The 22,061-nt window shown below is 57.0% G+C and overlaps 2 protein-coding genes across 7 annotated transcripts in view; both read right to left on the bottom strand.

Moving 5' to 3' along the window:
• The window catches only part of MYO7A (myosin VIIA), an 81,060-nt gene extending 64,074 nt beyond the window's left edge, over window positions 1-16,986 (bottom strand). Inside the window, exons 1-3 of one of the 3 annotated variants that reach the window (XM_053924577.2) lie at window positions 16,859-16,986; window positions 14,869-14,932; window positions 1,687-1,800 (exon numbers count right to left, since the gene is read on the bottom strand). In XM_053924577.2, coding sequence (XP_053780552.1) covers window positions 1,687-1,800; window positions 14,869-14,886 — 132 coding nt within the window. In that variant the 5' untranslated portion in view covers window positions 14,887-14,932; window positions 16,859-16,986. The remainder of the gene's footprint in view (window positions 1-1,686; window positions 1,801-14,868; window positions 14,933-16,858) is intronic. The other 2 variants (XM_053924576.2, XM_053924578.2) reach the window with 2 other exon arrangements.
• A 3,275-nt stretch (window positions 16,987-20,261) lies between these two features.
• Window positions 20,262-22,061, bottom strand: part of CAPN5 (calpain 5) — a 50,693-nt gene continuing 48,893 nt past the window's right edge. For all 4 annotated transcript variants that reach the window (XM_053924513.1, XM_024572762.3, XM_045181931.3 and 1 more), the window contains exon 13: window positions 20,262-21,639. In XM_053924513.1, the coding sequence (XP_053780488.1) occupies window positions 21,457-21,639 (183 nt within the window). In that variant the 3' untranslated portion in view covers window positions 20,262-21,456. The remainder of the gene's footprint in view (window positions 21,640-22,061) is intronic.

The following is a 22,061-nucleotide window of genomic DNA, read 5'->3' as shown; positions in this document are numbered from 1 at the left end:
TGGAGGGGTGAGGAGGGCATGAGACTGAGAAAGCCTTGTGAAAGAGGGAGCAAGGAGCCCTGGGCACCTGAGTCCACTGAGGCAAACCCAGACTCCCTAACCCGCTCCCCTTGGCCCTCCCCGTTCTGCAGCCCCCACTCTCGGGGCCTTTGTGAGGACAGGTGGGAGCAGACCTCTGAGATCCGGTGACACAGTTATGGGACACCATCTGACATGCAACACGACCCAGGTGAAACTCAAGCCTGCAGGGAGAGCCCCTGGAGGCTGCAGGTAGGCTCGAGGCCCTATCTGTGTTGCCAGCCCCACTTCTGCAGTCGCAGCTTCTCGGGGGGCTTCCTAGGGAGGACTGGAACTGGAGCCTCCAGAATGACACTGCAGGCAGTCAGTCCCAAGCTCGGGGGACAAAAACATGGTTAGCAGAGCCCGAGCCCCTAGCTGCCACTGAGATGTCAGGGGAGAAACAAGCACACCGAGGCCAGAGGTCCTGGGCTCTGTCCCAGCACCATCGCTGACCTGTTGTGTGATCAGTTCTGGTGGTCCCTCTCCGCGCCCTGGTTTCCCAGGTAGCTGTCCTCCCTGCCTGTCATAGACGTTTGTGAGGACCCAAAGCCAGAGCTGGGTCAAAGGGCTGTGCAGACCCTGACAGGGCGCCCAGGGGGCTGCAGGGACACCAATGATGCCACTGTCCCTCCGAGTCCACTGCCAGGCCTCCAGGGTCCTGAGCCTGCCCCCGTCCCCAGCGGAGCCTTCTGCTCCAAGCTGCGGTACCCTCTTCCTCCACCAGCAGACTAGGAGGCTAAGACCAGGACTCAGTCCCAGCTCTGTGTCCCCAGCACTGGGCGCACATGGAGCACAGCCCAAGTTATGGGGGAACTGAGTCTCCACAACTCCCCCATATCCCCGCTGACCCGCAACCCTGTTCTCTACGTCAAATCCACGTGTCTCCATGCACACACACGCATGTCCAGAAGCCCCAGGCTTCCCCTCCGGGCCCTCACCCAGGCCACCCACCTTTTTCAGCCCTTTCCCTCCCTCCCCAAGCCCCAGCCTCACTCCCCACCAACCCATACTTCCCATCCCCCTTCCTTCAGGGCCACGGGAGACAACAGGTTCACCTGTCAGGCTGACCCCCAGGGCAGCGTCAGGGTGGACAATGAATTCACATGAGCCATAACCCAGCAGAGTGAGACTAACCCTCACTTATTGAGGTGTTTTCCACGTGTGACCTCACTGGTGGGTCGCCATCCTGTGAGACGGGCCCCATTGCCCCCATTTTACAGAAGAGGAACTGAGGCTCAGGAGGGCAGAGGTGTGGCAAAGCTCGCATAGGTAGTAAGGGTCAGGATGGGACCTGAATCTATTCTGTCTGACCCTAAAGCAGGCCTGTGCACGAGGAGCTCCCCACCTGCGCCACCCCTGCTGCACTGTACGCACACACACGCCCACACAGACACACGTGTCCAATACTGGGCAGAATGGACTACATCTGTGTGCATGGACAGGTAGCCTGGGCCAGAAGGGGAAGTGCCCTCTCCCCCAGGGGCAGGAGGAAGACTCCAGGGGCGTGTGAGGGTACAGGCCCCACCTCCACCCCCTCGAGGCGGTCACTGCCTGGCCCCTACCTCAGGTCACCCATCGGCCTGTGCCCTCCCCGAGGCAGGGGTGGGGGAGGCGGGGACTACTCACATTGCCCTCATCGTCCACCACCTGGATCTGCCCGGAGTCGCAGAGCTTCACCACCGCCCCGATGGGCACGTCGAACTCCTGCCCGGACCTCAGGTCCATCCAGACGTAGTCTCCCTGCGGGTGAGAGACAGTCCCAGGCCCGCTGAGCAACATGGTGCCCCACCACCACCGGGGGCTTTGTGACAACCACCGGAGAGGGAAGAAAAGGGTGCTCGCCCTTGCTGGGGCCCATCTGGTGCCCGGCCCCAGGCTGGGCATTTACACAATGTCACCAACCCCTCCCCTGTAGTGGCTGCCACTGTCCCGATTTGACAGATGAGTAAGCAGAGGCTCAGAGGAAAGAGCCGAGCTCACACTGCTGGGCAGCTTCAAACTCAGGCTTGTTCGGAGCCCGGCTCTCACCTCACAGCTGGGCAGCGGACTCACTGAGTTTTAGGTGGAAACACCGAGGCACTCAAACCGCTTCTCCTCTGTCGTAAAGGAATGTCCCCACAAGACACCCAAACAGCCTCCATCACCTCCGGGGTCGGGTCTCATGGTCATAGTCACAGGTTCCTCACAGGGACACTGTTCTCTACGGGCTCTGTGATTTGAGTTCAGTCGCAGTGTCGCCTGGCTTGTGGGTAGAGGTGGAGGGGTGTCGTACGTGTGTCCCTTGCCACATCTGGTGCAGGGCCTGGCTCCCACTGCACACTCGGTAAGGGCACATGGAAGCCAAATGTAACACCCAGAGCCGGAGAAATGGACTTAGAACAACCACTTTCAGCAATGATGCATTCGACAAACGTGTTGAGCACCTACTGCATACAGGGCACTGATTGATCTAAATGCTGGGGATCGAGCGGCGACCACAGAGTCTGCCCTCTGGATGGGAGGACACAGAAAACACACGGCTGAGCAAGTATGGTCACATGGCCATGTTGAATGGTGGTGAATGCCTGAGTGGCCCACGGTAGATGCAGGAGCCAGGGAAGCCACTCTGTGGAGGGAATCTCTGAACTGAGACCTGAAGGGCGAGAAGCAGCCAGACCAGGAAAGAACAAGGGTAGAAATCTGGGCAGAGGAAACAGGAGGTACAAAGGCTCTGAGGCAGGAAGGAATAGCAAGGAGGCCACTGAGTCAGGACCGAGGAGAGAAGTTAGTCACCGTGGTGGGCAAGATCCAGGACACGAAGGCTCTCATTGGCCTGAAGGTAAAAGTTGCAGTTTTATTCTAATCCTAATAAGAACATTCTTTTTGGCGGTTCCAAAGTCCCACAGGAGGGTAAGAGAATGTAAACATCCTAATAAAAATACAACTCACTATCAAGCAGCAGTTGGAAACCTAAGAGCTGATACAACTGATTCACAGTGAAATAAGCCCACGGGAGAGGCCCAGCTGAAACAGTTCTGGGCTGTGAGGCAGGAGACTGGGCTGCAGGACCCGCTTGGCTTTGGAGAAGTCACTGACCCCTTGGAGCCTCAGTTTCCACATGTCTCAGTGAGGGGTGGACTCAGTGAGTCCCAAGTCAACTCGTCACTGCTTCAGCCCCTTCCTCCAAACCCAAGCTGTTCCCCAGAAAAAGTGAGGCTAATTGGAGAGCCTCCGGGAAGGGAGGGGAACTCACGCAATCCTCGCAACTGCTTTGGTCCCAGACCCAGGCTGCAGGCCCTGTGGCCCTCCTCACCCACCCTGAGTGCCGGGCCTCAGACCTTCTGGCGCACTCCTTCTCAGGCTGTTCTTCTCCACCTGCCGCCCACCCCGCCTTTCCAAAGAGTGGACGGCTCTTGTCTGCCCAGATCCAGAAAAAACAGCAACTCTCCCTGACCCTTCCCCACCTCCCTCCTTTCCTCCTCCTCCTCCCCAGTGGCTGAAGAGTTTATTCATTCATTCAGCACATATTTGGGGAGAGCCAGCTGTGGGCCAGTCCTGTTCCAGGCAGAGCAGTGAACCGGCAGAGTGCCTGGAGCGGGAATGGCAGCCCCAAGCCGGAGCCCGATGAGGGGGATGTGGGCAGGTGCCAGGTCACACAGGCCCTTAAAGCCATGCACAGGGCTATGGAAAGGCCCTTTAAGTATGACAAGAAGCCACTGGGAGGTTGTAAGCAGGAGAATGGAGTGATTTTCAAAACTTCACCCTGGCTGCTCTGTGGAGAAGGAAGGCATCCCTAGCACAGCCAAGCCCCACACTGGGTCCTCACCATCTGAGTCCATTCTCCACTAGCCCGCAGCCCTCTGAGGGCAGGCTGGGTCTGAGACTTCCATCTGTGACTCCCCAAGGTCAAACACAGGAAGGCAGAAACTGTCTCTCAGAGAGTGAGAGAGCTCGCACACATGAGCATATATGTGAGAGTATGTGAGTGTGTACAAGGTCTGTCCAGAAAAAGTCCAGCCATTGTTAATATAATGAGAATGGTTTGCGCAACATTAATGTAACCTGGCAGCCAAGGAGAGTGGACTAGAATGCTGTGTGAAGAATTCTGACTTTCGCTGTACTGGTCAGTGGGAGCAGAAGACACCGCTGAATGAGCATGGGTACTGTGTGGCCATCACATTCAAAATAACTGAGTGAGTAGAGCAATGAATCTGCATCAAATTTTGCGTTAAGCTTGAACATTCCTCTGTGGAAATTATTAGGATGATTCAGAAGGCCGCAGCCATGGGCAACTGGTGATTGGCAGCTTCATCACTGACAAGGTGCCCACTCATGCATCACATCTTGTGCAGAGATTTTTGGTGAAACATAAAATCACTCAGGTGACGCAGCCCCCCTACAGTCAAGACTGGCGCCCTGCAACTTCTGGCTTTTCCCAAAACTAAAATCCCCTTTGAAAGGGAAGAGATTTCAGACCATCAATGAGATTTAGGAAAATACGATGAAGCAGCTGATGGCGACTGGGAGAACTGTGTGAGGTCCCAAGGTGCCCACTTTGAAGGGGACTGAGGCATCATTGTCCTATGTACAGTGTTTCTTGTAGCTTGTCAATAAATGTCTATTTTCCATAGTGCATGGCTGGATACTTTCTGGACACGCCTCGTGAGAGCGAGCATGGGGCAGAGTACGCGCGAGAGAGGAGAACGGGCAGCGCGTGTGTGAGAGCGAGAAAGGCTGGTTGACTCCCGGAGGCCAGCCGTGGCAGGCTAGCACCGGCACGTTGCTCTGGGCTACCTCACAGTCAGTCCCCACGATGGTCCAGGGAGTGAGTTCTATGCTTCCCTGCAATGAACTGTTTCGTTACACCTCATGATCACCCTTCAGCAGAAGATTCTTTCTCCCCTTATCTTCTCGAGGAAGTCAAGAAACAGTGCCCAAGTTCGCACAGTCGTTTCCTGGTAGAGCCAGACATGAAGCCAAGCCTGACAAACTCCAAATCCAGTGTTTTTTCCCAGCATGCCCTGGGCCCAGCCTTGAGCGCAGCTCTGTGAGCAGAATGGGGAGCACTGGTAGGGTCTCTGCTTGCAGATGACTCCTGGGCCCCAAAGGCAAGCTGGAAGCTTGGGCTAAGGGGAGCTAGAGGACAAGGTTACTGTCTGTGAGTCACCTCTATCCCCCAACCCCGCTCAGAGTCAGGCACACAGAGAATGCGTCCCACTCAGGACACAAAAAGTAACCAAAATGAAAGACCTCATGTCAGCAGGAGATGGAAGCTGGGAGAGGCTAAGCCAGAAGCTCAGAGTCACATACAAACAGAAGCGACTAGAACTCTCCTAACCAAAGACTGATACTAGGAGGGCAGTGACTTAACCGTCTCTGCTCTAGGTCAGAACTTGAGGAAAGAGGCTAAAATGGCAGCTAGGAGGCTTCAGGGAGAATCCTGGGGCCTGAGGACCCCTCAGAGAGAAAGCGGCCGTGGCCCCAGGGAAAGCCCCTGGAGCATCAGAATGTAGTCAGGTTGTACGGGTCTTCATTTTACAGGCGATGAAACTGGGGCCCAAAGAGAGAAAGGAGCTTGGCCGCAGTCACTCATCAGATCAGCTGCCAACAAAGCCACGAGGACCTGCAGAGCCTGAACCCAAACCAGCGTGCGTCAGAGTCATTGGTTGGGTGAGGGAAGGAGTGTAGGAGGGAAGGCATAAAAGAATATGGAACTTTTCTGAGGGGCAGGAAGAAGGATGAGAGGAAAGGCACACCGGACCCCAGGTACCCCTCTCGGCCTGCCATCCCCATGGCCCCACTCCTACCACCCATCCGGAGGGGCGCCCCACTAGGGACCTCACCTTGAACCAGAAGCCCCATTTGTGGTGTGACACATGCCTAGTGTGGCTGTGTAACTTGCGGCAAGGCCCAACTTCTCTGCTACCACCTAAGTGGCTGGAGCAGAGGGTCTCGCAGCCCCAGAAGTGATTTCCTAGAAGGGGTCTGTCTAAACGTTCTCAAGGGTACACCAGCACCCTGGTGGGCCCCTCAGGGAAGCAGGCGAATGTCCACAGTGAACACGTAGTTCAGAGATCTGGGTTCAGGCCCCAGTTCTGCCACTAACACTGCGTGCGTGACTGGGTAAGTCTTTCCAGGCCTCAGCGTTCACCAGCCCTAAAATGGAAGAAGGCGGGGCCTGTGGAGACGGAGGGCTATGCAAGTGCCATCGTCCTGAATGTCTCCCACCTTCCTGCCCAGGCATAGCCCAGCCTCCCATCAAGGTCCGTAGCCCTTTAGGCCTCTTCCCTCCTCAGGGGCAGGGTCTGGAGCTCAGCTCCTATTGGTGGGATGAAACAGTCTGTTTCAGGACTTGCTGCCCCTCCTCACAATCACTCCAGGACACTGGTTTGATTAGACCCTTTTTCACAGGTGGGAAAGGCGAGCCAATCCACTTCCCGCGTGCCTGTGCGACCGAAGTGTCCGGTTGCTAACCTTGGGTGATGCAGGAGACTCGTGGGCCAGCCAGTCCACAAACGCCTACCGAGGTCCCGGGGGCACCTGGATGGCTCCCTGCTCTGGACCCGGGTGAAGGCAGGGAAACCCCTTCGGGGCCCCTGCCCATCCTCCCTGTGTAAACGCAAAAGCTCGCCCAAGGAGGGGCAGCCGGGAGCAATTCACGCTGGAGTCAGGGACCAAACACACCACCGCAAGCCCCCCATCCCGCCCCACCCCCCGTCTGCGTGCACCCCGAGGCTTCACGGCCCCATGGTCCTTCTGGAGTCTAACAGGTGGGGAAACTGAGGCCCGGGTGGAGTCCCCGGGCCGCACCTCCCCCTCCCGGCCGGGCCTCACCGGCATGAGCGCATAAGTCTTCAACGCCTGGTTCAGGCTGCGCACCAGCGCCCACTTGCCGGGCTGCTTGGCGCGCGCCTCGGCGGGGTCAGCGGGATCCGCGGGGTCCGCGGGGTCCGCGGGGTCGACGGGGTCCTCGGCATGGGCGGGGGGCTCCATGGCGCGGAGGGTCTGGAGGCGGCGGCGGCGGCGACAGCAGCGGCTCAGCTGGAGCTCCCTAATTCACCTAATCCTGTGCGCGCCGCCCTCGGGGAACCCTAAACCCGGCCATCTGCCGTGGGCCCATGGCAACCGCGGCTTAGGTGACGCCCGCGGCCCGGGACAGGGAGGGGGCGTCCGCGCCGCCCCGGCCCCCTCCCATCTTGGCGGGACCCCCAACACCCCAACATCGTCCGGGACTCCCAGCGGCTTCACCGGGCCTGCAGCAGGTGGCAACCGCTGTGGGCCTCAGCGTGAAAGAGGCACCTGGAACCTCGCCTGGACTGCAGTGTTGGAGAAAATCAGTATGTTTTCTATGAAAAGAAACGTGGGGATGCTCTGCGGTAGAACACAATGAACTTCGTGAATTTTTAAGACTAAAAGGCAGGTGCAACGACGGTCTTTCTAGCTCACTGGCTGCCTCTCAGAGAGGGAGGGCAGATGAAAATGTGGGGCCGCTGGCGGTTTGGGGGTTTTGGAGGGTGCAGAGTCTGCCTCTGGTCGGTACCCAGCCTCTGAGGCCAGCCAGCCGCTGGTCTGCAGCCTGAAGAGGAGGCACGGAGGCCTGGGGTAGAGGGGCCCCCTGGTTCTTGAGAACATCAAGCAACCCCTCATGGCTCTGAGTTCACTCCACAGTGGGTACCAAGCAGGGCTCCTGTGCCCCAGTCCACACAGGACTGGGGACCCGGCTCTGGTCTGTGCCGGGCGTGGGTGTGGAATGCCCAGGCCTTATGACATGCCATCCACCCCCACCTTCTCCCCCTCCCTACTTATCTTTAGTTTCCTCTCTCCTTTCCTCCCCGTTTCTCTTCTCTCTTCAAAGACCCTTGTTCCCATTTTTGTCCCTGGCATTGTCTGGGATTCTGGAAGCCCAACTGCTCCCGCCGCAAACAAGCCAACCATGGCGGGGAGTAAGGGGAATGGCCAGGAAGGAGAGAGTGATGCCTCCCACAAACTCAGATCTGCCCTGCTGGACCCAGGCTTCCTTCCACCCCAACACTTGTCCCAGCCCTGGGGACACAGTGCTGTGCCGCCTGGCCCAATTGGACTGACTGCAGTGATCCCCACCCACTCCCACAGTCAAGCCCAGAACACACGTACCCCTGCACCCCCACCCCGGGAGTCCATGGGAACAGGAGTCAGACCCTCAGACACCGGCAGGTGCTGGTGGTGGGCTTCCAGGCATCCTTCCATCTGTCCATCTAACTGATCTTCACAGGCTCAGACCAGAGCTTAGGGGACACCGTCCTCAGAGCCCCCAGCCCAGGGGTGAGGGGTAGACAGACCCAGACACAGATAAGAAAGGTACCGCCAGATAAAGGACAGGTCGGCTCGGAGAGACAGGATAGCATGGCCACTAAACAGTTGGACTCTGGAGACAGATGGCTTAGATTCAGTCCAGGCTAGGCCACTCGCAAGCCGTGTGACCTTGAGCAAGTTCCTCACCCTCCACGTGCCGTTGTCTCCTCCGCTGTGGAACGACAGGGTTAAATAGCTCAGTGTGAGTAACTCAGACCGGTGCCCCTTCGAACAAACGTGCTGTGCGAATGTTGGTTATTAGCTGGGCCAGGCATGCTAGGAAGGGGCGACTGGATATCATAATTTTTTAAAGCAGACACGAGGGGTAAGGCATTCAGAAGAGGGAAGAGCAAAGCACAGAGAAGCAGAAGGGAGAGGGAAGAGATGGTAAAAACAGGTCTGGTGGCTGGTGGGTGGAGGGAGACCCCCTGGAAGAGACCCAGCGAAGTGCTGCAAGTCTGGCACCTGCGAGACCCAGGCCTACGGCTCAGCCCCTCGACCCCCCGCACCCTGAGCTGAAGCCTGCAAAGAGGCCCTTCCCTGAGGTGGCCTGTGTACCAGGTCTGGGAGGCAAGTCTAATGCCCCCATGACCCGCCCTGGCATCACACCAGACCCTCTCCTAGACCCAGGGCTCCCTGCGACTCCAGGCTCACCCCCTGCTACCCCGATGCCCCAGAATAGGACCTCCCATGCTTGCTTACGCCTTCTGCCAGGAATGGTTCACCCACACTCCTCTTCCTGCCCCCGCCTAGCCACCAAGGCTCCATTGAGTCATGTGCCCCCTGGTCCCCACACCCCCCTCCCCACTACTTTCCTTCCTGTATTCCCTCGGTGCCTCGCACAGACCCACGGTTCTGCCCTCACCCCTCCACACCACCATCCAGTCCAATGCTGGCCACCCACTCCACAGAGGGGGAGACTGGGATTCTCAAGAGGTCCAGGGACCTGCCCGAGGACATGCAGTGCGTTGGGGCCGAGCGCTCTCAGAGAACAGCTGCCGGCTGTCGTCACCAAGTAGTGCCAGAGAGGGTGACGCCTTAGGGAGCTCCAAGAACCTACCCTTTGCAGAAACACCAAAACGCATGGCAAAAATGATCAGAATCAGCTTCACTGGAGCACTAGAGAATATTCAAAGGTTTCCAGTAACCAAATGAGCACTCAGTGCAGAGAAAGGTGACTGAAACCTGGCAGGAGAGCTTTCACCTGCCCACCCCCCACTCACCTGTGCCCTGGTGGCAATCTTGCTGACGGCAGCCTGCGTCCCTGGTTATTAAAGGGGAAATGCAGAGGCCTTGCCTTTATTTCCCTCACTTGGAAGTCTCCCAGGGCAGACAGACCACTACGGAGATCATTGGTCAAAAATATCCAAAGGCCAATGAACTAGCCATGGCCGCCAGGAGAGAAATAACAGATAAATAGACTGGAGGAAAAGTGGGGAGTGAGATGCTTCAGGGAGTAAGGGTTTTGAAAATCTCCTGCATAAATTGGGGAATCTAAAAGACCGTGTACATGCCCAGGGATGGACAAATGTTCAGATAAAGCCCAAGAAGATCCTAAGCTCTCACGTCCGGCTGGCCTTCAAGTTCTACGCAGACAGCAAGTGAAGGCTAAGGCAGAGTTGGCTGGGCAGTGAAGGCGTGCCCAGCCCACACACAGAGCCCCTTTGCAAAGACCTACGGGGTTGTTTGTTTTGTTTTGGCCCCAGGTGTGTTAGAGACTGTAGTGCCCACACAAAACAAAAACACAGTCTTCACCAAAAAGAGTTTAGAAAAGTCACGACACAAAATTACAACTCACAACAAGCGGCAGCAACCAACCCTGGGGAGAGGGGAGAAAGTGTCTTCCAGAACTGTCCCATGATAATATTAAAAATGTCCAGTTTACAACAAAACATTATGAGGCACGGGAAGAAACATGAAAGTGTGGCCCGTTCACAGGAAAAGAGGAAATTAACAGCAACTTTCCCTGAGGAAGCCCAGACCTTGGACTTAATAAACAAAGACTTTAATCAACTGTCTTAAATATGCTCAGAGGACTTAAGGAAAGCCAACAACATCTCACCTAAAAGAGAATATCAATAAAGATACAGAGATCAAGAAAGGAGACCAAGTAGAAATTCTAGAGTTGAAAAGCACATTAACTGATACGAAGAAATTCACTACAGGGGCTCAGCCGCGTACACAAAGAGGCGAAAGCAAGAATCAGCCGACTTGAAGACAGGTTCATGGAGATTATCCAGTCTGAGGAGCAGGAAGAAAAAAAGAATTAAGAAAAACAAGCAGAGGCCCCAAAACCCTGTGGGACACCATCGAATGGACCGATGTGTGCAAATGGGAGCCCCCAAAAGAGGGGGTCAGAAAGAGTATTTGGAGAAGTACTGGTCAAAAACTCCCGAACCTGATGAAGGATATGAATCTATACAGACAAAATCAAACTGTCGAAAGACAAGGAGAGACTCTTAACAGCAGTGAGTGAGAAGTGGCTGGTCTCTACAAAGGATCTTCGATATGCGTCATAGCCAGTTTCTCACCAGAAACCACCACAGCCAGCAGGCAGTGGGGTGAATGACATATTTAAAGTGGTGAAAGAAAAAGCCTGTCAAACAAGAATTCTGTATCTGGCAAAACTATCCTTCACATATGAAAGGGAAACTGAGACATTTCCAGACAGACAAACGCTGTGGGAGTTTGCCCTTCGTTGACTCGCCTCCAAGAAATGCTAGAGGCAGCGAAAACGAAAGGGCGCTAGACGGCGACTCAGCCACACAAGAAATGAAGAAGCTCGGGAAAGGTAACCACATGGGTAAGTTTAAGCCATACTATTATTATTTTTTGGTTTGTAACCCTATTTCCCCCCCTTTTTCTATATGATTTAAAGGACAAGTGCATAAAACAACAATGATGGATCTGTGTCAGTGGGCACCCAGTGTATAAAGATGTAGTCTCTAAAAATAACAATACAAAGAGAGGGATGGAGCTGTAGAGGAGCCACATTTTTGAAGTTAAATTGGTATTAAGGCCCAGTAGACCGGGTAACTAACTGTAAGAGCTGCAAACACTAGGGTGATCACTGGAAACGTGTGTCTGTTAGTCTGTCCAGGAGGGGACATGGGGAGAGACTCGAAACAGGACACTGGAGGGAAAAGTCAGTCAAACACAAGGAGGCACAGGAGAACTGAGGGGAAATATATACCATCAAAAACAGCCCAATGGCAGACGTTGGTCTTTAAATGGAAATGAATTAAAGTCTCCAATTAAAAGGTAGAGGTTAGCAAAATAGGTTTTTTTTCTTAAATCCATTTATATGCTATTTATGAGAGATTCACTTTAGATCCAAAGATACAAATGGGTTGAAAGTGAAAGGGTAGAAAAAATATATTCCATGCAAATAATAACTAAAGAAGAGCTGGGATGGTTATACTAATATAAGGTGGAATGTACTGTAAGTTAAAAATTGTCACAAGAGACAAAAGAGCATTATACAATATTTTAATAAAAGGGTTCATTCAGCTGTTATCAGCAGCCCACGAACTTATCTTCAAAATCCCCTTCACCCATGAATCTGGGCAAAGGCCATCCAGTCCCTACTCTGGCCCCATCCCGGAGCCAAGAGCACATCACACTGAAGCGCAGCAGCCTCCCCGAGGTCCTTAAAGGGGCTCAAGTGCACCTCAGGTCTCTAAGTTCTTGCAAGACCAGCTAGCCTTGCAGCCTGGGGCAAGTCCCTCCTCCTGAGACCTCAGTCCCCCACTTGTATGTGAGGGACTCAGAGCCTCCCTGACACCTCACTGCCACCACCGGCAGGGCAGAGGCCTCCCCGGTACCCAGGCGCCCTCCCACCCCACGCCACCCCCGGGGACTCCTCCCATCGCAGTTCCACTCGTGGGCACCTTGCTTTGTTTCCGACCCTCTTCTCACTGTAGTCTGGGGACTGCGCTAGGACCGGGAGCAATGGTTCATCTGTGCATCCTTTGTGCCCAGTCTGGCACGGAGCAGGGGCTCAGCGCCACTTTGCCGGTGGGTGGGTGAGAACTTGGCTGGAGCAGGTAGGCACCCCCACCCCACTGCTGAAGCTGTCGACACAGTGGGTCTGCCTGGACTGCCGCAGGGTCCCTAGGAAAGAGCCCATGCTCTGCAAGTGCCCCCTGGCAGGGGCAGTCTGCCCTCCTCCTGTGCCTGCTCCAACGCCACACCCTGGGCCCTGCACAGCAACCTCCTCCCCAGTCTCTTCTCCCCGCGTGCTGCCCCTCACCGCCACGGCTCCCTGGCCTGTGTGGGCCTGCCCAGCGCACGTCTAAACCACTTTGCCTGGGCCTCGGCTTCTTCACCTGCAACAGAGCACCAGGATCCCTACCTCAGAGCCCCGCGGCGACGCAAGCACATCACCTGTGGAGAGTACGGACCAGTGTGGGTGCTACTTCTGCAGAATTAGAGCTCTCAACAAATGAAAAAAAATGCTCATGTTTTGGATTCTTAGTCCATCTTTGTGAAAGTGTCTCCTCTGCCCGGTACCCTGTGGGGGCTCAGAGAGGTTGGGCGGGAGGGAGGGAGGGAGGGTTGAATCTCTGTCATTGATATGTCCCACGTGGGCACACTCTTCACTTGGGAAAGAACCATCATATCCTTTGAGGTTTCCTCAGATTTTTACCCCAAATAAAGTGAGAGAGAGGAAAGACTGGAGAATTCTCCCACACAGGACGCCACTCATATGATTTTATTAGCAGTTGTCGTCAGGGCAGCTGGCCTTTCGGGGGCTGTGGCCAGCACCGGGCTGAGCCCTACGCCCTTTCATTCTCAACATCCCTTTAAAGCAGGAGCCACTGTCTGCCCTGGCCCCTCGGACCCAGAGACGGTGTAGTGACAACCACCCATTCACTCACACAGCGCTCCATCTCTGAGTGGGCTGGTATGGGGAGTCAGGAGACAGTGGGGAGCAGGGCAAAGCTGTCCCCCGTTTCTGGCTACCAGGAGACCCCAGGTAAGCAGGGGAAGAAGGTGGAGTGATGAGACTACCAGGAACAGAGCAGGGAAGCTCCAAAAGGGAATAGCAACCACAGCGGGTCCCGAAGGGAAATCAGCCAAGAAGAGGGGAGGCAGAGTGCTCTGGGGCGGGGGAGGGGAGGAGGGGCAGTCCCAGGAGGCCGGCGGCGGAAGAAGCAGCAGTGTGATGGGATCCCTCCTGGCATTTTATTTTCACACCAGCCATCCCAGAAAAGGGGGGTTTCATCCTTGTTTTGCAGATGAGGAAACTGAGGCTTAGAAGGGCTGAAGAAAGCATCAGAAATCTGCCCGAGAGGGAGCCGGGTGGTGCGGACTCCGCCTGTGGCTCTGTGTAGCTGGCCAGCTGCCCAGAGTCAGGCCATTTCCAGGACCAAAGCAGTCACGGAAATGCGCTTTCTCTGGGAGAGACAGGCAAAGCTGGCGTTCACCTGCAGGCACCTGCTCCCACCCAGGCTGCCAGCAGGGGTGAGGTGGGCCAGTGCTCGGAGGGGACAGTCAGCCAGAGGCCCACGGAGGGCTGTGGATGGCCCAAGATGTCCCTGCAGGGGGCTGCGTGTGCCCCCACCCACCCAGCCCCACCTGCGAGCAGCACCAGCCCTGGCACACAGCAAACGTTCAGTGACAGTGACGTGCCTTCTCCTAACAGTCCTGGCTGTCCCTGATAGGCCTTTGAATAGACTCAGGCCGGGGGCCCAGGGGGCTTCAGAGAGGGTCTTCTCCGGTCCCCGGGTTCTGCCCTGATGCCCTTCTCACACACACAGCACACGTGCTCACACACAAACCCTCAGCCTCAGGACACGCTGCCCTTTGGCCTCTGATTGTCCCCGGGGACACACCCCCACCCGCCCTAGGGCCTGGTGCCAGGGCCACCTGGCTTGGGGCCCACATTCCTGCCTCGGGAGACCAGGAGCCCATTAGAGCCTCAGGCCGATCACGGGGAAGGGCTAAGGTCAGGGGCTGCTGTAGCCCTGGGAAGGAAGCAGGCTGGAGGACTCGGACGGAGACAGTGGTTCTGCTTCTCCCTGTATTACCCCAGGAGGCTCCAGCTTGGGCCATGACATCCCCAATTCACTGCTCCCCACTCAGGTTCAAGGCCCTTCCTAGTCTGGCATCAGTAAACTTGCCAAGTTCCTCTTCCCTTTCCCCAAGGGCTTTCCCACATTTGGGCCCTTGCACACTCTGTTCCACCACCTGGAATGCCTGAGGACTCAGAAATGAATGCAAATAAACAACTTCTACCCAGTGGGGTGAGTGCAGTGGCAAAGGGAAGTCCCAACAGACACATCAGAGGGAGTAGTTCTAGACTGGGCCTGGGACAGTCACGAAAAGTTTCACAGCTGGGTTTTGAAGCATAGGTAGGAGTTTTCTGAAAGAAAGGATTGGGGAGGGTGTTCCACAGTTAAGCATAGGGATGAGAGAATGGGGGATGGGATAAGATGAGCCATCCAACAGGGTTATTCCTGGCACAGAAAGATGAAGGGTGCAGAGAGCACTTACCTGCTGAAGAATCACCATTGTCCTTTGTCAGACACTTTTGCCACCTGCCTGGTCAGACACAGTTCTGCAGGGGGAGAGACCATAGTGAGCCCCTGAGCAGACCAGCCCTGGCAGGCCTGCACCTGGCAGGGGTCGCTGGGGCTACTGGCAAAGCCACAGTCTCTCCTGCCTCTGCAGACCCTCCCTGGCTTCTCTCCCTCTGGTTGCAGCCCAGTTGTGTGACCTGAGCCTCAGCCACCATCACCAGCCCTATTGTCCAGGGCGCCTGAGCTTGTCCCTGGGTCACTGTTATTCAGAGATTCCAAAGGGCTTCTACAGAGTAGCAAGTCTACCCCCATACCTGGACATACGAGCCAAGGCCCAGAGAGAGACCTTGACTTGCCTAAGTTCACACAGCAGGACAGGGCAAGTCTAGCACCAGGGTTTGGTCTTGGTCTCCCAGCTCAGGGCTGCCCCGGGAGTGTGGGTGACAGGGACAGCCTGGCCCAGGGGGAGGGTCACGGGCTGAGCCTGCCTATGCCCTTCCCGAGCACCCACTGCCCACAGGAAGGAGGCTTTACACACCCCGTCTGGCTTCGAGGCCCAGCGCCATGTGGCTCCTACAGATGGCTTCGCCTTGCCTCCCACTGCTCCCTTCCCTCCGCAGCCCTGCACTTGAACCATCCTCAGCACTCGCTGTTCTGCAAATTGCCGGCTCTCTTCATACCTCCTGGCCTTTGCATACACTGGCTCCTCCACCTGATTGTGGCTAGTAAATTCCCACCGGTGTTCAGTTCAGTTGGTGCCTCCTCTGGGAAGCCTTCCCTGACCACCCCAAGGCTGCCAAGCATCCGGATATTTCCCTCCATCCAGCCCTGATTATATGCATTATGTCTATGTCGTCTGGTAGGGGTGCATCCCTATCTCTGACCCCAAAGTAAGGGAGCTACTCCAGGGCAGGGTGTGGGCTTCTGCCCCTCACCTTGCACAGCACGGGGCCAGGCCTGGAGATGACCCCGGAAGGACTTGTGGGACTGAGCATGGTGTCAGCAGGCAGCCGAACCCACAGGCCCTGGCACAAAGCCCTCCAGCCCCCCGCCTGCCCCCGGGATGGGCATCAATTTTTCACAAGGCCCATTCAGAGGCACCGGGGCATTCGATCCTCTGCCCATGACACTGCCTGACACCTGAGCCCTGACCCCTGCCCTGGAGCTCTGGGACACAGCAGGCACGCAGTCCTGCGGGAGACCTGCACCAGGCCTGGCTGTCTGGCAGGGAAGGGGATTCGACAAAGGCCACGGGAGCTCTGACTGAAGAGGAAGCCTGGCTACCGGGCTGGCATCCTGTGCCAGCGTGAGCCACGAGAGCCAGGGGCAGAGCCAGGCCTTCCACTAAGATTCAGGGCCTTGGGTGAGGGCATGGAATATAAGGGCCACGTATAAGGAAAAACTATAACATCGACGGTTTCTTTTCCTAAAAAAAGAAATAGTCCACGTTCAAGTTGGTTGCTTTACGAATTGAGAACAGGAAACACAACTGCTTTTACATCTCCGGACCACCCTGACTTACTGTGCCCCACAGCGGCTCTGGCCGCTGGCGCTTCGTGTTCCCATTTCACAGACGGGAACCCTGAAGCTCAGAGGAAGCAAGTGACTGCTCTAAAGTGGGAGATGAAGAAAGAGAGAAAGTGTTGGAGAAGGGCCAGAAGGACTTCCTCTCTCAGCCACCCCCAGCATGGCTGCTCCCTGCCCCAGCCCCGGGCAGGGACAATCTAAGGGACACCACGCCCCATTGGCTCTTCTCTTCCCCAGGCTACAAACCTCCATCTTTCCAGGCTCAGGAGTTTCATTTGATGGCTGCTGGGTCTGAGCCCCCAAAGGTGGCAGGAGGCCCAGATCAGGAGCAAACAGCTGTGGTTGCAGGGGCTCCAGGGTCATCCAAGCCCGTGACACCCCCCGAAGTCCAGCAAACCCTTCCCCCAGTGCCCAGGACAGAGGCAGGCCACACTTACCTGGGTCCCAGCTGCTGCTCCCAGCGGCCCAGCAGCCTGAGTGCAGCTGCCACCTGCCCGGAGGGCTCGGGAAGCTGGGGTCAAGGGTCTGGGACAATCTGCAGACACGCACCCTCTCTTCTGTCTTGCTCCAAATCTTGCTCTGGGGGGTGGGTCTCTCCGAGTCTTTTGGTTTTTCACTATGTGACTCTCTCTCCCTCCCTCTTGATCTCTCCTTCTTTCCCGCCGTGGTCGGCTGTCCAGCCTGCACTGCTGCCCTCTCTCCCCACTCCAGTGCCTGCCCCCAGGAGGAGGCGGAGTCCGAGGGGCCTCCGAGGTCTGGGAGCTGTGACATCAGCCTGGGGGGAGGGCTGTGCAGAGTGCCGGCTGCCCAGAGGGAGACAGGGCACCAGGGTCTATCTTGGCTGTGCTGTGACCAGTGTGGGACCCCAGCTGGGCCACCTGTCCGGTCCCGGCTGCCTCCTGTCACTTGCAGTACCAGCACCTGCCCTCTCAGCTCTGGGCAGGAAGCCGCGTCCTGATCCTGACCTGGTCACTGATTTGCCTAGTCTCAGCCCCTGTGCACCTTCCACCAAGCCTGTCTTCTCCGCCAGAAATGGCTGTCGGAGAGGAAAGACCAGGCAGGCCAGGATGTCGCAAACCCCACAGTCTAGCCCTTTCTCCCCCACCCCTGTGTACACACTGGCCTCACTCACCCCCGACCCCCGACTGAGGACTCGCTCAGGTGTGTCTCCCGAAGCTCCTCACTCCACCACTACCGCACAGCCTCTGGGGAGGAGCGGGGAGGAATGTTGTCTAAAGTCATCCAGGAAACTTTCCCAGACCGGCTGACTTGGAGCAACCCTGCATGGAGCAGGGACCCGTACAAAGTGAAATGCGTGACTTTTAAGGGGGTGGGGGTACAAGGAGGAGCGACACGAGACATTTGTCCTCAGCACTGGCAAAGACAGTAACGTCGAGGACTCCTGGCTGAGTCCTGGCACTCCCTCATTACCGCCCTTTGCCTGCCCCATCAGTGTGGGCCTCACCGGCGGCAGCTAGGCCTGGACAGAGGGAGGCGCTCTTTGGATCCCCAGCCTCCAACGGGCAGGTCTGCAAGGAAGGGACTCGTTCAAAGGATGGGGCGCCCATCCGCCAGGATCCATTGGTCCCAGTGCGCCACCTTCTGGGCACAGGCATAGCTGCTGATGGCACCCCCTGGGAGCAAGGCTGAGCACCCAGCTCCGCCTGCAGAAGTGACATCGTGAGGACTCAGCCTCTGCAGAGGCCAGGGCTCCCTCTGAAGCAACAGGCCTGACCTCTGAAGACTCCTGGATGCTGGGATGTGCTTGGCCAGGTGTCCCTCCCAGGAATTGCTGCAGAACACCGTCCCCACTGCCAGACTCGCTTGCCTACACAGCCACCTACCCTCCTCCAATCCCCTACCGCTGAGCCAGAATGGGCAGGCAGGTGGCGTCAGCCCTACACAGAACCGAACCCCGAGAGGCACGTGGTGCCCCAGGCAGGATGCAGGTCTGAGCCGTGAGGGGTGGGTGAGGAGTGGAGGGGAGCTGGGGGTACGTGGCTATCTCCAGATGCCGTAACAGCGACAATGTCCTCAGCACCCACTAGGGGCCAGACTTTGCATTAAGATGAGCACAGAATTCATAATGTGCTTTTCTCACAGTGGTGTGGAGGAAATCTAGGAAATGGCCTTCTTTTCCTCACTTCCACGCCAACCCAGTCATTGGGTCCTGCCCACTCTGCCTCCAGGACATGCCCCATTTCTCCCCACCTCCACCCTTGCTTCTTCACTCAGGCTGCCCACTCTGCGCTCCTCCCATCCACCTGCACCCCCACAGGCCCAACTCCTCCGTCCGCGGCCCCTCACACAGCTGCTCCTCCACCTCACGCCTGGATCAGGGCTAGGCCTTCCTTCCCCCAGCGGGCTCCCGTGCCGCCCTACCCGTGAAGTGTCTGTCCAGAACCAGTGTGTCTATTCGCGTGTCTTCCCGCTGGTCTATAAACTGCTCCACAGCAGGGAGTGCGGCTGGTCCCTGCATCCCTAGAGGCTAGGATGTGTCTTGGGATGAGGCCACCTGAGGGAGTAACCGAATGACCCCCAATGACCTCAGCTCACAGTCGCAAGGGCCGGGCAGCAGGGGTCCAGCCTCGGCTATTACACCCAACTCCTCCCTCATGTTCTCTTCGACTGCAGAACAGCCACCTGGGCCTCAAAAATATTCCTCCCATTATCCCTAATCCCCAGAGGGACGGACAGACACAGAAAGGTGTTTCTGGGATTGTAGTAATGTTTATTCTGAGAACAGGTCTCCCAGACCCCAGGGGGGGCCCTGAGGGGAGGCAGCCCAGATCCGCTGGCGTGGACCAGAGGCCCCGCCCACCTGCAGACAGGGACTGGGCCCTGAGGACTGAACACGGGCACGTCAGGGGAACATGCGGCAACTGTTCTCCCACTCACCCTCCAGTCCCAGCCTGGAAGAACTCCAGCCTCGCCTGCCCCATCCCCAGGACCTCCACACATCCAGGAAGCAGCCTGGCCCACCCAGAGGGGCAGGGAGCAAGGGCAGGGCTGCCAAACAAGTTCTGTTCAGGGAGAGGCAGGGGCCAGTCCCAGCGCTGAAGCTCACAGGTCTGCAAGATGGTCCTGGTTTGCTTCAAGGCCCAGGTGGACGTGGTTGAGAAAACACCCACATGTCGGCCCCAGAGGCCCCAAGCTGGCGTACCCAGCCCTCACCCATCCACCGCGACTCAGTATTCATTTGAAACAGGCATTGAAAAGTGATCACGTGAGTGTGTACAGTGTGCACGCATACAGGGATACAGAGAGAGGTTACAGGTTTGCCCTTATTCAGCACTTGTTACTGAGAGTGCTGACAGACGGGAATTGTTGGCCCCACTTTACAGAAGGGGGAAATCGAGGCACAGGAAGTTTGAATGACTTGCTCCTGGTCTTCGGCAGGGTCCTGGCCCCAGGCCCAGCTTTCCCAGGGGTCCTCTTGCCCTCCTTGTTGTCCAGTCCCTGGCCCTCACGGGGCTGGAGGTCAGGACACGGGAACAGAGCTGGCCACAGGGTGAGGAGGCAAAATCAAGGATCCGGCACCTCCAGCTAGGACAAGGGACCAAAGAGCCAGACCTGGAGCCGGAAATTCAGGTTTCCAAAGGAATTCCCGTTCTTGAACCAGCTGAACCTTTCCATTGACGTTGCCTGGTCTGGAGCCCGGGAAGGGCGCAGAGAGACCCCAGGCAGGTCACAGCACCGGAGGACTGGCGCCGGCTTGTTACACATCAATGTGCCGAAACCCTCTTCGTGACCCACCTTCAGGCCTCTTCTGTGAAGGTGAGACTCCCCATCCCTCCCCAGGTGGAATCCAAACAAAATCAGAGAGAAAATGAGAACAAATAAAATCAGCAGACCACAAGAATGGGAATTTAAGAAGAAAAAAAAGGTTCACAGGTTTCAGCTTTCCTTTAAAAAAAAACAACGCTTGGTTAAAATGGAGAGGTTTCAACCAGAAAGAACATACAATGTTGAGGACTAAAAGGAACATTTTGGTCTGGGCAGCAAGAAGACAGCTGTGGCCCCCTTGGCTACATTTTTGGGGGGATGTTGGAGGTGAGCCCCTGGTCAGGGGATGGATTTACTGTTCTCCCGCCTCACCCAGTGGGAGACCTGGCCCTGGGGGGCTTGACACCAGCACCCGACAGACCCTTCTCCCAGGAAAGCCCAGGTCTGGCAGCAGAGGGAGTCCTGAGAACACACTCCTCCCCTTGGGTGGGCCCCCTGCCTGCTGGGCCCGGCTGCTCCACTGGGCGCACTCTCCTGATGTCAGAGGAGTGGAGACGGGAGGACACTCTTCCTTTCCATCCCGGCCAACACTTCTCCAGGCCCCTCAGACCAGAGGCTGGGGCAAGGCCAGAACCCGGAACACGAAGGTAGCTGCGGCTCCTCTGGGCATCCGCCTGAGCGGACCTGGGAGCAGAGGTGCGGCCCGGACTGACACCAGGCCTCCCGGAGCCACAGGCAGGGCCTCACGGGCGTCCACTGCTCACTTGGCAAATCTCTGTTGAGTAAATACGTAGATGGGTGGGAGGATGGGATTCGAGAATGAACAAGTGTCACCTGCACATTTCCCAAATTCCAGCCTGGGAAGGGGCCCAGCAAGAGCCAAGAGTCCTTTCAAGGTGGCTAGAAAAGCAAGTGTAGGTGACAGAGAAAGCAATGTCTGGGGCCCTGGGGCAGGCGTAGAACACGAGGGGCGAGATGGGGCTTGGGCACATGGCAGCTTGTACGTACACAAGTGACATCTTCTTGGCACTCTGTCAGCAGACAGCAGGGCCCTGGGAAAGCATTTTCGATGGACAGAGCCCCGAGCAACGGTGACAGCTGGGGAAGGAGGGCTATGTTAAATCTCAGGCAAGAAGACTCCTCCATGAGAAAGGAATGCTTCGGGGTCCTCAGGACACAGGCCCAGAGACAGGCAGAGATCTCCCAAGGTCACCCAGCGAGTCGGTGGGAAAACTGGGAAAAGGACCCCAGTGTCCTGGCTCCCAGGCTAGTCCCTGGCTGGGGACATGCAGACGGTGGGTGGACGGCATCAGATGGCCGTGAGGGAGGCACTGCTGAGGAGGCTGACAGCGATGGTGCCTGGCAGGTCGCTGGGCTGCCGGCTGTTTCGGTCTCGGAGGTGAAGGGTGTGCAGCGCCTGGAGGTCGTCCGGGTCGGCCTTCAGTTGCACCTGGCCCAGGAACTCATCCTTCAGGACTCGGTGGTTCCAGACCTGGGAGGAGAGAGGGTGGCAGGGGTGCTGACAGAGGTGGCAGGACCTTGAGTCCCTCTCCTGCATTGTTTGTCTCGCCATGGCCCCTGGCCAAGGCCATGCCCCTTCCGGAGCCTCGGGCTTCCCCCATGCCTGTCAGAGCTCCCTTCCACATATACAGCTAACTCCGCAACTATTAGCTCTGCTGTTGACCTTGGGTGACCTTGAAACGTGGTACACCCCCCAATTTCATTTTCCCCATCTTTAATATGAGGGTAACAGCAATGCCGAGGGGATCCTCTGCCCCCCACAACCTGTGGGTATGCAGGACCCAGTGGGACCGGTGTTAGGAAAACCTGGAAAACCTACAGGGCCTCCTCCCCTGTTTATTTGGACAGTTTCTCTCCCTGAGAGATGCTGGCCTGGGCCCGGGGGACAGGGCT

The sequence above is a fragment of the Desmodus rotundus genome, chromosome 5 (assembly GCF_022682495.2).
Source record: "Desmodus rotundus isolate HL8 chromosome 5, HLdesRot8A.1, whole genome shotgun sequence".
Lineage (NCBI taxonomy): Eukaryota > Metazoa > Chordata > Mammalia > Chiroptera > Phyllostomidae > Desmodus > Desmodus rotundus.
This window is presented reverse-complemented; position numbering and strand designations above follow the sequence as displayed.